At 52.8% G+C, this 13,217-nt stretch overlaps 1 protein-coding gene across 2 annotated transcripts in view; it reads left to right on the forward strand.

Moving 5' to 3' along the window:
* capslb (calcyphosine-like b) overlaps positions 1-11,715 on the forward strand; it is a 186,860-nt gene extending 175,145 nt beyond the window's left edge. For both annotated transcript variants that reach the window (XM_072515592.1, XM_072515591.1), the window contains one exon: positions 10,879-11,715. In XM_072515592.1, coding sequence (XP_072371693.1) covers positions 10,879-10,980 — 102 coding nt within the window. In that variant the 3' untranslated portion in view covers positions 10,981-11,715. The remainder of the gene's footprint in view (positions 1-10,878) is intronic.
* The last annotated feature ends 1,502 nt before the right edge of the window (positions 11,716-13,217 follow it).

Below are 13,217 nucleotides of genomic sequence, written 5' to 3' on the forward strand. Positions count from 1 at the left end.
GCGCACGTGCGTCTGTAACATCAGGGTGTGTGCATGTGCGCCTGACACATCAGGGTGTGTGCGTGTGCGTCTGTAACATCAGGGTGTGTGCGTGTGCACCTGTAACATCAGGGTGTGTGCGCCTGTAACATCAGGGTGTGTGCGTGTGCGCCTGTAACATCAGGGTGTGTGCGTGTGCGTCTAACATCAGGGTGTGTGCACGTGCGCCTGTAACATCAGGGTGTGTGCGTGTGCGCCTGTAACATCAGGGTTTGTGCGTGTGCGCCTGTAACATCAGGGTGTGTATGTGTCTGTAACATCAGGGTGTGTGCGTGTGCGTCTGTAACATCAGGGTGTGTGCACATGCGTCTAACATCAGGGTGTGTGCGTGTGCGTCTGTAACATCAGGGTGTGTGCGTGTGCGTCTGTAACATCAGGGTGTGTGTGTGTGCGTCTGTAACATCAGGGTGTGTGCGTGTGCGCCTGTAACAAAACAAAGAACAAAGAACAAAGAAAGGTACAGCACAGGAACAGGCCCTTCGACCATCCAAGCCCGTGCCGACCATGCTGCCCGACTAAACTACAATCTTCTACACTTCCTGGGTCCGTATCCCTCTATTCCCATCCTATTCATGTATTTGTCAAGATGCCCCTTAAATGTCACTATCGTCCCTGCTTCCACCACCTCCTCCGGTAGCGAGTTCCAGGCACCCACTACCCTCTGCGTAAAGAACTTGCCTCGTACATCTACTCTAAACCTTGCCCCTCTCACCTTAAATCTATGCCCCCTAGTAATTGACCCCTCTACCCTGGGGAAAAGCCTCTGACTATCCACTCTGTCTATGCCCCTCATAATTTTGTATACCTCTATCAGGTCTCCCCTCAACCTCCTTCGTTCCAGTGAGAATAAACCGAGTTTATTCAACTGCTCCTCATAGCTAATGCCCTCCATACCAGGCAACATTCTGGTAAATCTCTTCTGCACCCTCTCTAAAGCCTCCACATCCTTCTGGTAGTGTGGCAACCAGAATTGAACACTGTACTCCAAGTGTGGCCTAACTAAGGTTCTATACAGCTGCAACATGACTTGCCAATTCTTATACTCAATGCCCCGGCCAATGAAGGCAAGCATGCCGTATGCCTTCTTGACTACCTTCTCCACCTGTGTTACCCCTTTCAATGACCTGTGGACCTGTACTCCTAGATCTCTTTGACTTTCAACACTCTTGAGGGTTCTACCATTCACTGTATATTCCCTACCTGCATTAGACCTTCCAAAATGCATTACCTCACATTTGTCCGGATTAAACTCCATCTGCCATCTCTCCGCCCAAGTCTCCAAACAATCTAAATCCTGCTGTATCCTCCGACAGTCCTCATCGCTATCCGCAATTCCACCAACCTTTGTGTCGTCTGCAAACTTAATAATCAGACCAGTTACATTTTCCTCCAAATCATTTATATATACTACAAAGAGCAAAGGTCCCAGCACTGATCCCTGTGGAACACCACTGGTCACAGCCTTCCAATGAGAAAAGCATCCTTCCATTGCTACTCTCTGCCTTCTATGGCCTAGCCAGTTCTGTATCCACCTTGCCAGCTCACCCCTGATCCCGTGTGACTTCACCTTTTATGCTAGTCTACCATGAGGGACCTTGTCAAAGGCCTTACTGAAGTCCATATAGACAACATCCACTGCCCTACCTGCATCAATCATCTTAGTGACCTCCTCGAAAAACTCTTATCAAGTTAGTGAGACACGACCTCCCCTTCACAAAACCGTGCTGCCTCTCACTAATACGTCCATTTGCTTCCAAATGGGAGTGGATCCTGTCTCGAAGAATTCTCTCCAGTAATTTCCCTACCACTGAAGTAAGGCTCACCGGCCTGTAGTTCCCGGGATTATCCTTGCTACCCTTCTTAAACAGAGGAACAACATTGGCTATTCTCCAGTCCTCCGGGACATCCCCTGAAGACAGCGAGGATCCAAAGATTTCTGTCAAGGCCTCAGCAATTTCCTCTCCAGCCTCCTTCAGTATTCTGGGGTAGATCCCATCAGGCCCTGGGGACTTATCTACCTTAATATTTTTTAAGACGCCCAACACCTCGTCTTTTTGGATCTCAATGTGACCCAGGCTATCTACACACCCTTCTCCAGACTTAACATCTACCAATTTCTTCTCTTTGGTGAATACTGATGCAAAGTATTCATTTAGTACCTCGCCCATTTCCTCTGGCTCCACACATAGATTCCCTTGCCTATCCTTCAGTGGGCCAACCCTTTCCCTGGCTACCCTCTTGCTTTTTATGTACGTGTAAAAAGCCTTGGGATTTTCCTTAACCCTATTTGCCAATGACTTTTCGTGACCCCTTCTAGCCCTCCTGACGCCTTGCTTAAGTTCCTTCCTACTTTCCTTATATTCCACGCAGGCTTCGTCTGTTCCCAGCCTTTTAGACCTGACAAATGCCTCCTTTTTCTTTTTGACGAGGCCTACAATATCTCTCGTCATCCAAGGTTCCCGAAAATTGCCGTATTTATCCTTCTTCCTCACAGGAACATGCCGGTCCTGAATTCCTTTCAACTGACACTTGAAAGCCTCCCACATGTCAGATGTTGATTTGCCCTCAAACATCCGCCCCCAATCTATGTTCTTCAGTTCCCGCCTAATATTGTTATAATTAGCCTTCCCCCAATTTAGCACATTCATCCTAGGACCACTCTTATCCTTGTCCACCAGTACTTTAAAACTTACTGAATTGTGGTCACTGTTACCGAAATGCTCCCCTACTGAAACATCTACCACCTGGCCGGGCTCATTCCCCAATACCAGGTCCAGTACCGCCCCTTCCCTAGTTGGACTGTCTACATATTGTTTTAAGAAGCCCTCCTGGATGCTCCTTACAAACTCCGCCCCGTCTAAGCCCCTGGCACTAAGTGAGTCCCAGTCAATATTGGGGAAGTTGAAGTCTCCCATCACCACAACCCTGTTGTTTTTACTCTTTTCCAAAATCTGTCTACCTATCTGCTCCTCTATCTCCCGCTGGCTGTTGGGAGGCCTGTAGTAAACCCCCAACATTGTGACTGCACCCTTCTTATTCCTGATCTCTACCCATATAGCCTCACTGCCCTCTGAGGTGTCCTCTCGCAGTACAGCTGTGATATTCTCCCGAACCAGTAGCGCAACTCCGCCTCCCCTTTTACATCCCCCTCTATCCCGCCTGAAACATCTAAATCCTGGAACGCTTAGCTGCCAATCCTGCCCTTCCCTCAACCAGGTCTCTGTAATGGCAACAACATCATAGTTCCAAGTACTAATCCAAGCTCTAAGTTCATCTGCCTTACCCGTAATACTTCTTGCATTAAAACATATGCACTTCAGGCCACCAGACCCGCTGTGTTCAGCAACTTCTCCCCGTCTGCTCTGCCTCAGAGCCCCACTGTCCCTATTCCCTAGTTCTCCCTCAATGGGGTGACATCAGGGTGTGTGCGTGTGCGCCTGTACCATCATGATGGGTGTTATGGGAGAGGTGTTTTCAGAACCCCAAAATGTATCATGGAGTTCAACCAACCTCTCCCTTTAATGGATTTGTTGCTTTTCCGAGCACACGGCTTGTTCCCTAGGTGTGTGATTTCAATTATGGACACATGGGTTTTTAAACACAAAACAATGTTTATTCCATGAACTCAACTTAACATCTTAAATAAACATTGGATCTCTTAACACCCCTTACTTCAAAGATAACTCAGAAAATATTGCAACAGTAAATAATTCCTTAAAATGTTCCTTCAAACTTCCAAGAGACTTGCACCTTTAAACAGAATCACATCAGGTTAAAGGATATATATAGTTTCTGTAGAATGGCAGAGACATATTAGCTTGGTTGACTTCAGCTCCAGCAAACCAGCCAGGCACTTTTCAAAACTGAAACTTCAAAATGGCTGAACTGAGCTCAGCCCCACCCACTCTCTGACATCACTGTTTTCTTAAAGGTACATTGCTTAAACATCCATGACTTAAAGGTACTCTCACATGACAGTGGGTGTGCACATGCGTCTGTAACATCAGGTGTGTGTGTGCAGCTATCTCTAATAATAACAATCTTTATTATTGTCACAAGTAGGCTTACAGTAACACTGCAATGAAGTTACTGTGAGAATCCCCTAGTCGCCACATTCCGCCGCCTGTTCGGGTACACAGAGGGAGAATTCAGAATGTCCAATTCACCTCACAGCACGTCTTTCAAGACTTGTGGGAGGAAACCGGAGCACCCGGAGGAAACCCACGCAGACACGGAGAGAACGTGCAGACACCGCACAGACTGTCACCCAAGCCTTGGACCCTGAAGCTGTGAAGCAAGAGTGCTAACCACTGTGCTACCATGCCGCCCATCAGGCTGTGTATGTGTGTGTGTGTGCATCTGTAACATCAGTGTGTGTGTGCGCGTGCGTCTGTGACATCAGGGTGTGTGTGCATCCACCTCTAATAATAATTTTTATTAGTGTCACAAGTAGGCTTACATTAACACTGCAATGAAGGGGCAGCACGGTGGTGCAGTAGTTAGCATTGGTGCCTCACGGTGCTGAGGACCCGGGTTCGAAACCCGGCCCTGGGCCACTGTCTGTGTGGAGTTTGCACATTCTCCCCATGTCTGCGTGGGTTTCGCCCCCACAACCCAAAGATGTGCAGGTTAGGTGGATTGCCCGCGCTAAATTGCCCCTTAATTGGAAAAAACAATTGGGTACACTAAATTTTTTTTTTAAACACTGTAATTAAGTTACTGTGAAAAGCCCCTAGTCGCCACATTCCGGCGCCTGTTCGGGTACACGGAGAATTCAAAATGTCCAATTCACCTAACAGCACGTCTTTCGGGACTTGTGGGGGGAAACCGGAGCACCCGGAGGAAACCCACGCAGACACGGGGAGAACGTGCAGACTCCGCACAGACAGTGACCCAGTGGGGAATCGAACCTGGGACCCTGGAGCTGTGAAGCCACAGTGCTAACCACTGTGGTACCGTGCGGCCCATCAGGCTGTTTGTTTGTGTGTGTAACATCGGTATTTATGCACAAAACGGTACATCTCCTCTAAACCTTGCCCCTCGCACCTTAAACCTATGCCCCCTAGTAATTAACCCCTCTACCCTGGGGAAAAGCCTCTGACTATCCACTCTGTCTATGCCCCTCATAATTTTGTAGACCTCTATCAGGTCGCCCCTCAACCTCCTTCGTTCCAGTGAGAACAAACCGAGTTTATTCAACCGCTCCTCATAGCTAATGCCCTCCATACCAGGCACATCCTGCAGTGGCGTATGTGTGTAAAACTGTGGTGTGTGTGTGGAAAACTGTGGTGTGTAAAACAGTTTGTGTGTGTAAAACTGAAACAGTCATGTGTGTGTGTAAAACAGTGTATGTATAAAACAGTGGCGCGTGTTTGTGTAAAACAGTTGTGGGTGGGTGTGCAAAACAGTTGTGTGTGAAATTGTGTGTAAAACAATCGTGTGTGTGTGTAAAATGTGTGTGTGTAAAACAGTTGTGTGTGTGTGTAAAACAGTGTGTAAAACTATGTGTCAAACTGTAAAACTGGTGTGTGTGGGTGTAAAACAGTTGTGTGCATGTGTAAAACAGTTTGTGTGTGTAAAACTACGTGTAAAACAGGTGTGTGTGTAAAACAGTTGTGTGTGTGCATGTAAAACGGTTGTGTGTGTCAAACTATGTAAAACTGGTGAGTACGTGTAAAACGGTGTGCGTGTGTAAAATTTTGTGTGTATGCCTGTGTGTGTAAAACTGGTGTATGCATATGTGTGTAAACCAGTGTGTGTAAGATGTGTGTGTAAAACAGTGATATGTGTGTGGTGTGAGTCTGTGTGTGAGTGGGTCTGTGTGAATGGGTCTGTGTATGACTCGGTCTGTGTGTGTGGGTCTGTGAGTGTGTATGGGTCTGTGTGTGTGGGTCTGTGTGTGTGGGTCTGTGTGTGTGGGTCTGTGTGTGTGTGTGGGTGGGTTTGTGTGGGTGGGTCAATGTGTGTGGGTCAATGTGTGTGGGTCAGTGTGTGTGGGTCAGTGTGTGTGTGGGTCTGTGTGTGTCTGTGTATGGGTGGGTCTGCGTGTGTGGGTGGGACTGTGTGTGGGTCTCTGTGTGTATGGGTCTGTGTGTGTGTGGGTCTGTGTGTGTGTGGGCCTGCATGGGTGGGTCTGGGTGTGTGGGTGGGTCTCTGTGTGTGTGGGTCTCTGTGTGCGTGGGTCTGTGTATGGGTGGGTCTGGATGTGTGGGTGGGTCTGTGCCTGTGTGGGTCTCTGTATGCGTGGGTCTGTGTGTGTGTGGGCCTGTGTATGGGTGGGTCTGGGTGTGTGGGTGGGTCTGCGTGTGGGTCTGTGTGTGTGTGGGTCTGTGTGTGTGTGTGTGGGGGTGGGTTTGTGTGGGTGGGTCTGTGTGTGTGGGGGTTTGTGTGGGTTGGTTTGTGTGGGTGGGTCTGTGTGTGTGTGTGTGTGTGTGTGGCTTTGTGTGGGTGGGTCTGTGTGTGTGTGTGGGTCTGCGTGTGGGTCTGTGTGTGTGGCTTTGTGTGGGTGGGTTTGTGTGTGTGTGGGGCTGCATGTCGGTCTGCGTGTGGGTCTGTGTGTGCGGGTCTGTGTGTGTGGGTCTGTGTGTGTGGGTCTGTGTGTGTGGGTCTGTGTGTGGGTCTGTGTGTGTGGGTCTGTGTGTGTGTGTGTGTGGGTCTGTGTGTGTGTGGGTCTGTGTGTGTGTGTGGGGGGGGTCTGTGTGTGTGGGTCTGTGTGTGTGTGTGTGGGTCTGTGTGTGTGTGTCTGTGTGTGGGTCTGTGTGTGTGGGTCTGTGTGTGTGTGTGTGAGTCTGTGTGTGTGTGTGTGGGTCTGTGTGTGTGGGTGTGTGGGTCTGTGTGTGTGTGTGTGTCTGTGTGTGTGTGTGGGTCTGTGTGTGTGTGGGTCTGTGTGTGGGTCTGTGTGTGTGGGGGTCTGTGTGTGTGTGGGTCTGTGTGTGTGTGGGTCTGTGTGTGTGGGTCTGTGTGTGTGTGTGTGGGTCTGTCTGTGTGTGTGTGTGGGTCTGTGTGTGTGGGTCTGTGTGTGTGTGTCTGTGTGTGTGTGTGGGTCTGTGTGTGTGTGTGGGTCTGTGTGTGTGTGTGGGGGGGTCTGTGTGTATATGTGTGTGGGTCTGTGTGTGTGTGTGGGTCTGTGTGTGTGTGTGGGGGGTCTGTCTGTGTGTGTGTGTGGGTATGTGTGTGTTTGTGTGGATCTGTGTGTGAGTGGGTCTGTGTGTGTGTGTGTGGGTCTGTGTGTGTGTGTGTGGGTCTGTGTGTGTGTGTGTGGGGGGGTCTGTGTGTGTGTGTGTGGGTCTGTGTGTGTGTGTGTGGGGGGGGTCTGTGTGTGTGTGTGTGGGTCTGTGTGGGTGTGTGTGTATGGGTCTGTGTGGGTCTGTGTGTGTGGGTCTGTGTGTGTGTGTGGGTCTGTCTGTGTGTGTGTGGGGGGGCCTGTGTGTGTGTGTGTGTGTGTGGGTCTGTGTGTGTGGGTCTGTGTGTTTGTGTGGGTCTGTGTGTGTGTGTGTGGGTCTGTGTGTGTGTGGGGGGGGTCTGTGTGTGTATGTGTGTGTGGGTCTGTGTGTGTGTGTGTGTGTGTGGGTCTGTGTGTGTGTGTGGGGGGGGTCTGTCTGTGTGTGTGTGTGGGTATGTGTGTGTTTGTGTGGATCTGTGTGTGTGTGGGTCTGTGTGTGCGTGTGTGGGTCTGTGTGTGTGTGTGTGTGGGTCTGTGTGTGCGTGTGTGGGTCTGTGTGTGTGTGTGTGGGGGTCTGTGTGTGTGTGTGTGGGGGTCTGTGTGTGTGTGGGTCTGTGTGTGTGTGTGTGGGGGGGTCTGTGTGTGTCTGTGTGTGTCTGTGTGGGTCTGTGTGGGTCTGTGTGTCTGTGGGTCTGTGTGTGTGTGTGTATGGGTCTGTGTTTGTGTGTGTGGGTCTGTGTGTGTGTGGGGGTCTGTGTGTGTGTGTGTGGGTCTGTGTGTGTGTGGGTCTGTGTGTGTGGGTCTGTGTGAGTGTGTGTGTGTGGGGGGGTCTGTGTGTGTGTGTGTGGGTCTGTGTGTGTGTGGGTCTGTGTGTGTGTGTGTGTGGGTCTGTGTGTGTGTGTGGGTCTGTGTGTGTGTGTGTGGGTCTGTGTGTGTGGGTCTGTGTGTGTGGGTCTGTGTGTGGGGGGGTCTGTGTGTGTGTGGGGTCTGTGTGTGTGTGTGGGTCTGTGTGTATGTGTGTGTGGGTCTGTGTGTGTGTGGGGGGGTCTGTGTGTGTGTGTGTGTGGGTCTGTGTGTGGGGAGTCTGTGTGTGTGTGTGGGTCTGTGTGTGTGTGGGTCTGTGTGTGTGTGTGGGGGGGTCTGTGTGTGTGTGTGTGTGTGTGTGTGTGTGGGTCTGTGTGTCTGTGTGGGGGTCTGTGTGTGTGGGTCTGTGTGTGTGTGTGGGTCTGTGTGTGTGTGGGTCTGTGTGTGTGTGTGTGTGGGTCTGTGTGTGTGTGTGTGTGGGTCTGTGTGTGGGGGGGTCTGTGTGTGTGTGGGGGGGTCTGTGTGTGTGTGGGGGGGTCTGTGTGTATGTGTGTGTGGGTCTGTGTGTGTGTGTGTGGGTCTGTGTGTGGGGAGTCTGTGTGTGTGTGTGGGTCTGTGTGTGTGTGGTTCTGTGTGTGTGGGGGGGGGGGTCTGTGTGTGTGTGGGTCTGTGTGTGTGGGTCTGTGTGTGTGTCTGTGTGTGTGTGGGTCTGTGTGTGTGTGGGTCTGTGTGTGTGTGTGTGTGTGGGGGGGTCTGTGTGTGGGTCTGTGTGTGTGTGGGTCTGTGTGTCTGTGTGGGGGTCTGTGTGTGTGGGTCTGTGTGTGTGTGTGTGTGTGGGTCTGTGTGTGTGTGTGGGTCTGTGTGTGTGTGGGTCTGTGTGTGTGTGTGTGTGGGTCTGTGTGTGTGTGTGGGTCTGTGTGTGGGGGGTCTGTGTGTGTGTGTGGGGGTCTGTGTGTGTGTGGGGGGTCTGTGTGTATGTGTGTGTGGGTCTGTGTGTGTGGGGGGGTCTGTGTATGTGTGTGGGTCTGTGTGTGTGTGGGGGGGGGTCTGTGTGTGTGTGTGTGGGTCTGTGTGTGTGTGTGTGTGTGTGGGTCTGTGTGTGGGGGGGTCTGTGTGTGTGTGAGGGGGTCTGTGTGTGTGTGTGGGGGTCTGTGTGTATGTGTGTGTGGGTCTGTGTGTGTGTGGGGGGGTCTGTATGTGTGTGTGGGTCTGTGTGTGTGTGTGTGTGGGTCTGTGTGTGTGTGGGTCTGTGTGTGTGTGTGTTTGGGGGGGTCTGTGTGTGTGTGTGGGGGGGTCTGTGTGTGTGTGTGTGTGGGTGGGTCTGTGTGTGTGGGTCTGTGTGTGTGTGTGTGTGGGTCTGTGTGTGTGTGTGGGTCTGTGTGTGTGTGTGTGTGTGTGTGGGTCTGTGTGTGTGTGTGGGTCTGTGTGTGTGTGTGTGTGTGTGGGTCTGTGTGTGTGTGTGTGTGGGTCTGTGTGTGTGTGTGTGTGTGGGTCTGTGTGTGGGGGGGTCTGTGTGTGTGTGGGGGGGTCTGTGTGTGTGTGGGGGGGTCTGTGTGTATGTGTGTGTGGGTCTGTTTGTGTGGGGGGTCTGTGTGTGTGTGTGGGTCTGTGTGTGTGTGGGGGGGGTCTGTGTGTGTGTGTGGGTCTGTGTATGTGTGTGTGTGGGTCTGTGTGTGGGGGGGTCAGTGTGTGTGTGTGAGGGGGTCTGTGTGTGTGTGTGGGGGTCTGTGTGTATGTGTGTGTGGGTCTGTGTGTGTGTGGGGGGGTCTGTATGTGTGTGTGGGTCTGTGTGTGTGTGTGTGGGTCTGTGTATGTGTGGGTCTGTGTGTGTGTGTGTTTGGGGGGGTCTGTGTGTGTGTGTGGGGGGGTCTGTGTGTGTGTGTGTGTGTGGGTGGGTCTGTGTGTGTGTGTGTGGGTCTGTGTGTGTGTGTGGGTCTGTGTGTGTGTGTGTGTGTGTGTGTGGGTCTGTGTGTGTGTGTGGGTCTGTGTGTGTGTGGGTCTGTGTGTGTGTGTGGGTCTGTGTGTGTGTGTGTGTGTGGGTCTGTGTGTGTGTGGGTCTGTGTGTGTGTGTGTTTGGGGGGGTCTGTGTGTGTGTGTGGGTCTGTGTGTGTGTGTGTGTGTGGGTCTGTGTGTGTGTGTGGGTCTGTGTGTGTGTGTGTGTGTGTGGGTCTGTGTGTGTGTGTGGGTCTGTGTGTGTGTGGGTCTGTGTGTGTGTGTGGGTCTGTGTGTGTGTGTGTGGGGGTCTGTGTGTGTGGGGGGGGGTCTGTGTGCGTGTGTGTGGGCCTGTGTATGGGTGGGTCTGTGTGTGGGTCTGTGTGTGTGGGTCTGTGTGTGTGTGTGTGGGTCTGTGTGTGTGTGTGTGGGTCTGTGTGTGTGTGTGTGGGGGTCTGTGTGTGTGGGGGGGGTCTGTGTGCGTGTGTGTGGGCCTGTGTGTGTGTGGGTCTGTGTGTGTGTGTGTGTGGGTCTGTGTGTGTGTGTGTGTGGGTCTGTGTGTGTGTGTGTGGGGGTCTGTGTGTGTGTGTGTGGGGGGGTCTGTGTGTGTGTGTGGGGGGGTCTGTGTGTGTGTGGGCCTGTGTATGGGTGGGTCTGTGTGTGGGTCTGTGTGTGTGGGTCTGTGTGTGTGTGTGTGGGTCTGTGTGTGTGTGTGTGTGGGTCTGTGTGTGTGTGTGTGTGGGGGTCTGTGTGTGTGTGTGTGGGGGTCTGTGTGTGTGTGTGTGGGGGTCTGTGTGTGTGTGGGGGGGTCTGTGTGCGTGTGTGGGTCTGTGTGTGTGTGTGTGTGTGTGTGTGGGTCTGTGTGTGTGTGTGTGTGGGTCTGTGTGTGTGTGTGTGGTTATGTTTCCCGACCGATACCAGCTCCTTTTGTCTCTCTGCAGGTCACCAAATGTGAATTTTTAAATTACTATTCGGGAGTGAGTGCCTCTATTGACAGTGACGCCTACTTCGTTCTAATGATGAGGAGCTGCTGGCGATTGTGATGAACTCTGATTTTAGATTTTCCTATTCGGAGAAGCTCTGAGGGTGAATCGAGCCGATACAGAAAACCTCATCCAGTTCCCCAGATCCTGGCTGGGGAAAGCCTTTCAATTCCGGTCACTATTCCAGCTCATTTCATTTCCCTGTTTTTGTCACCAATGTGATGTGTGTTGTTCCTGCCGTCCGTGTCCGTATCTGTGGACGACGAACACGGGGAACACTCTGGAACACCCAGCTTGCAGGGACCATGATTTGCCAAATTTTGAATTATTCTCTTGTGGCTGTGTCCTCCTGTCGCTCACTGTGAGGTGAGGGGAGCGGGTTTGCATCACCGTTACCAGCAGCAGAATGTGGCGCGCTCTCTGCTCCCTCTGATAGATTTCCTCAGCGACTGAGGGTCTGGGATTGCCCGAGGGACACCACCATTCCTGTCAATTCCTGCTGTCCTGCTGTAGTGAACAATCCAGCAGGATTCTCCGCTCCAGCTCCTCCGTGAGAGGCAGCACGAGGAGGCACATTGCACGTTGCAGATTTCAGTAAAACACATCCAGTAAAAACAAATTGAGATTGAAGAAAATCATCATCGTCCTGAGAAAATCTAAAACAGTAAACATCAAAAATAATAACTCATAAAAATAACCTCGTGTAAGACGGTGAATGTGAGTCACAGGCTGCTCGCTCACTCCCCTCACACTCGCTCACTCCCCTCACACTCGCTCACTCCCCTCTCACACACTCACTCCCCTCTCACACACTCCCCTCTCACACACTCACTCCCCTCACACTCGCTCACTCCCCTCTCACACACACACTCCCCTCTCACACGCGCACTCCCCTCTCACACACTCACTTCCCTCTCACACACTCCCCTCTCACACGCTCACGCCCCTCTTACACGCTCACTCCCCTCTCACACACGCTCACTCCCCTCTCACACGCTCACTCCCCTCTCACACACTCACTCCCCTCTCACACACTCCCCTCTCACACACGCTCACTCCCCTCTCACACGCTCACTCCCCTCTCACTCGCTCACTCCCCTCACACTCGCTCACTCCCCTCTGACACGCGCACTCCCCTCTCACACACTCACTCCCCTCTCACACACTCCCCTCTCACACACGCTCACTCCCCTCTCACACGCTCACTCCCCTCTCACACGCTCACTCCCCTCTCACACGCTCACTCCCCTCACACACACTCCCCTCTCACACACGCTCACTCCCCTCTCACACACGCTCACTCCCCTCTCACACACTCACTCCCCTCTCACACACTCCCCTCTCACACACGCTCACTCCCCTCTCACACGCTCACTCCCCTCTCACTCGCTCACTCCCCTCACACTCGCTCACTCCCCTCTGACACGCGCACTCCCCTCTCACACACTCACTCCCCTCTCACACACTCCCCTCTCACACACGCTCACTCCCCTCTCACACGCTCACTCCCCTCTCACACGCTCACTCCCCTCTCACACGCTCACTCCCCTCACACACACTCCCCTCTCACACACGCTCACTCCCCTCTCACACACGCTCACTCCCCTCTCACACACGCTCACTCCCCTCTCACACACGCTCACTCCCCTCTCACACGCTCACTCCCCTCTCACACACGCTCACTCCCCTCTCACACGCTCACTCCCCTCTCACACGCACTCCCCTCTCACACACGCTCACTCCCCTCTCACGAACTCCCCTCTCACACACGCTCACTCCCCTCTCACACGCTCACTCCCCTCTCACACACGCTCACTCCCCTCTCACACACGCTCACTCCCCTCTCACACACGCACTCCCCTCTCACACGCTCACTCCCCTCTCACAAACTCCCCTCTCACACACGCGCACTCCCCTCTCACACACTCACTCCCCTCTCACACACTCCCCTCTCACACACGCTCACTCCCCTCTCACACGCTCACTCCCCTCTCACACACGCTCACTCCCCTTTCACACACGCACTCCCCTCTCACACACGCTCACTCCCCTCTCACACACGCACTCCCCTCTCACACACTCACTCCCCTCTCACACACGCACTCCCCTCTCACACACTCACTCCCCTCTCACACACTCACTCCCCTCTCACACACACTCACTCCCCTCTCACACACGCTCACTCCCCTCTCACACACGCACTCCCCTCTCACACACGCACTCCCCTCTCACACACGCACTCCCCTCTCACACACTCACTCCCCTCTCACACACGCGCACTCCCCTCTCACACGCTC

The sequence above is a fragment of the Scyliorhinus torazame genome, chromosome 9 (assembly GCF_047496885.1).
Source record: "Scyliorhinus torazame isolate Kashiwa2021f chromosome 9, sScyTor2.1, whole genome shotgun sequence".
Lineage (NCBI taxonomy): Eukaryota > Metazoa > Chordata > Chondrichthyes > Carcharhiniformes > Scyliorhinidae > Scyliorhinus > Scyliorhinus torazame.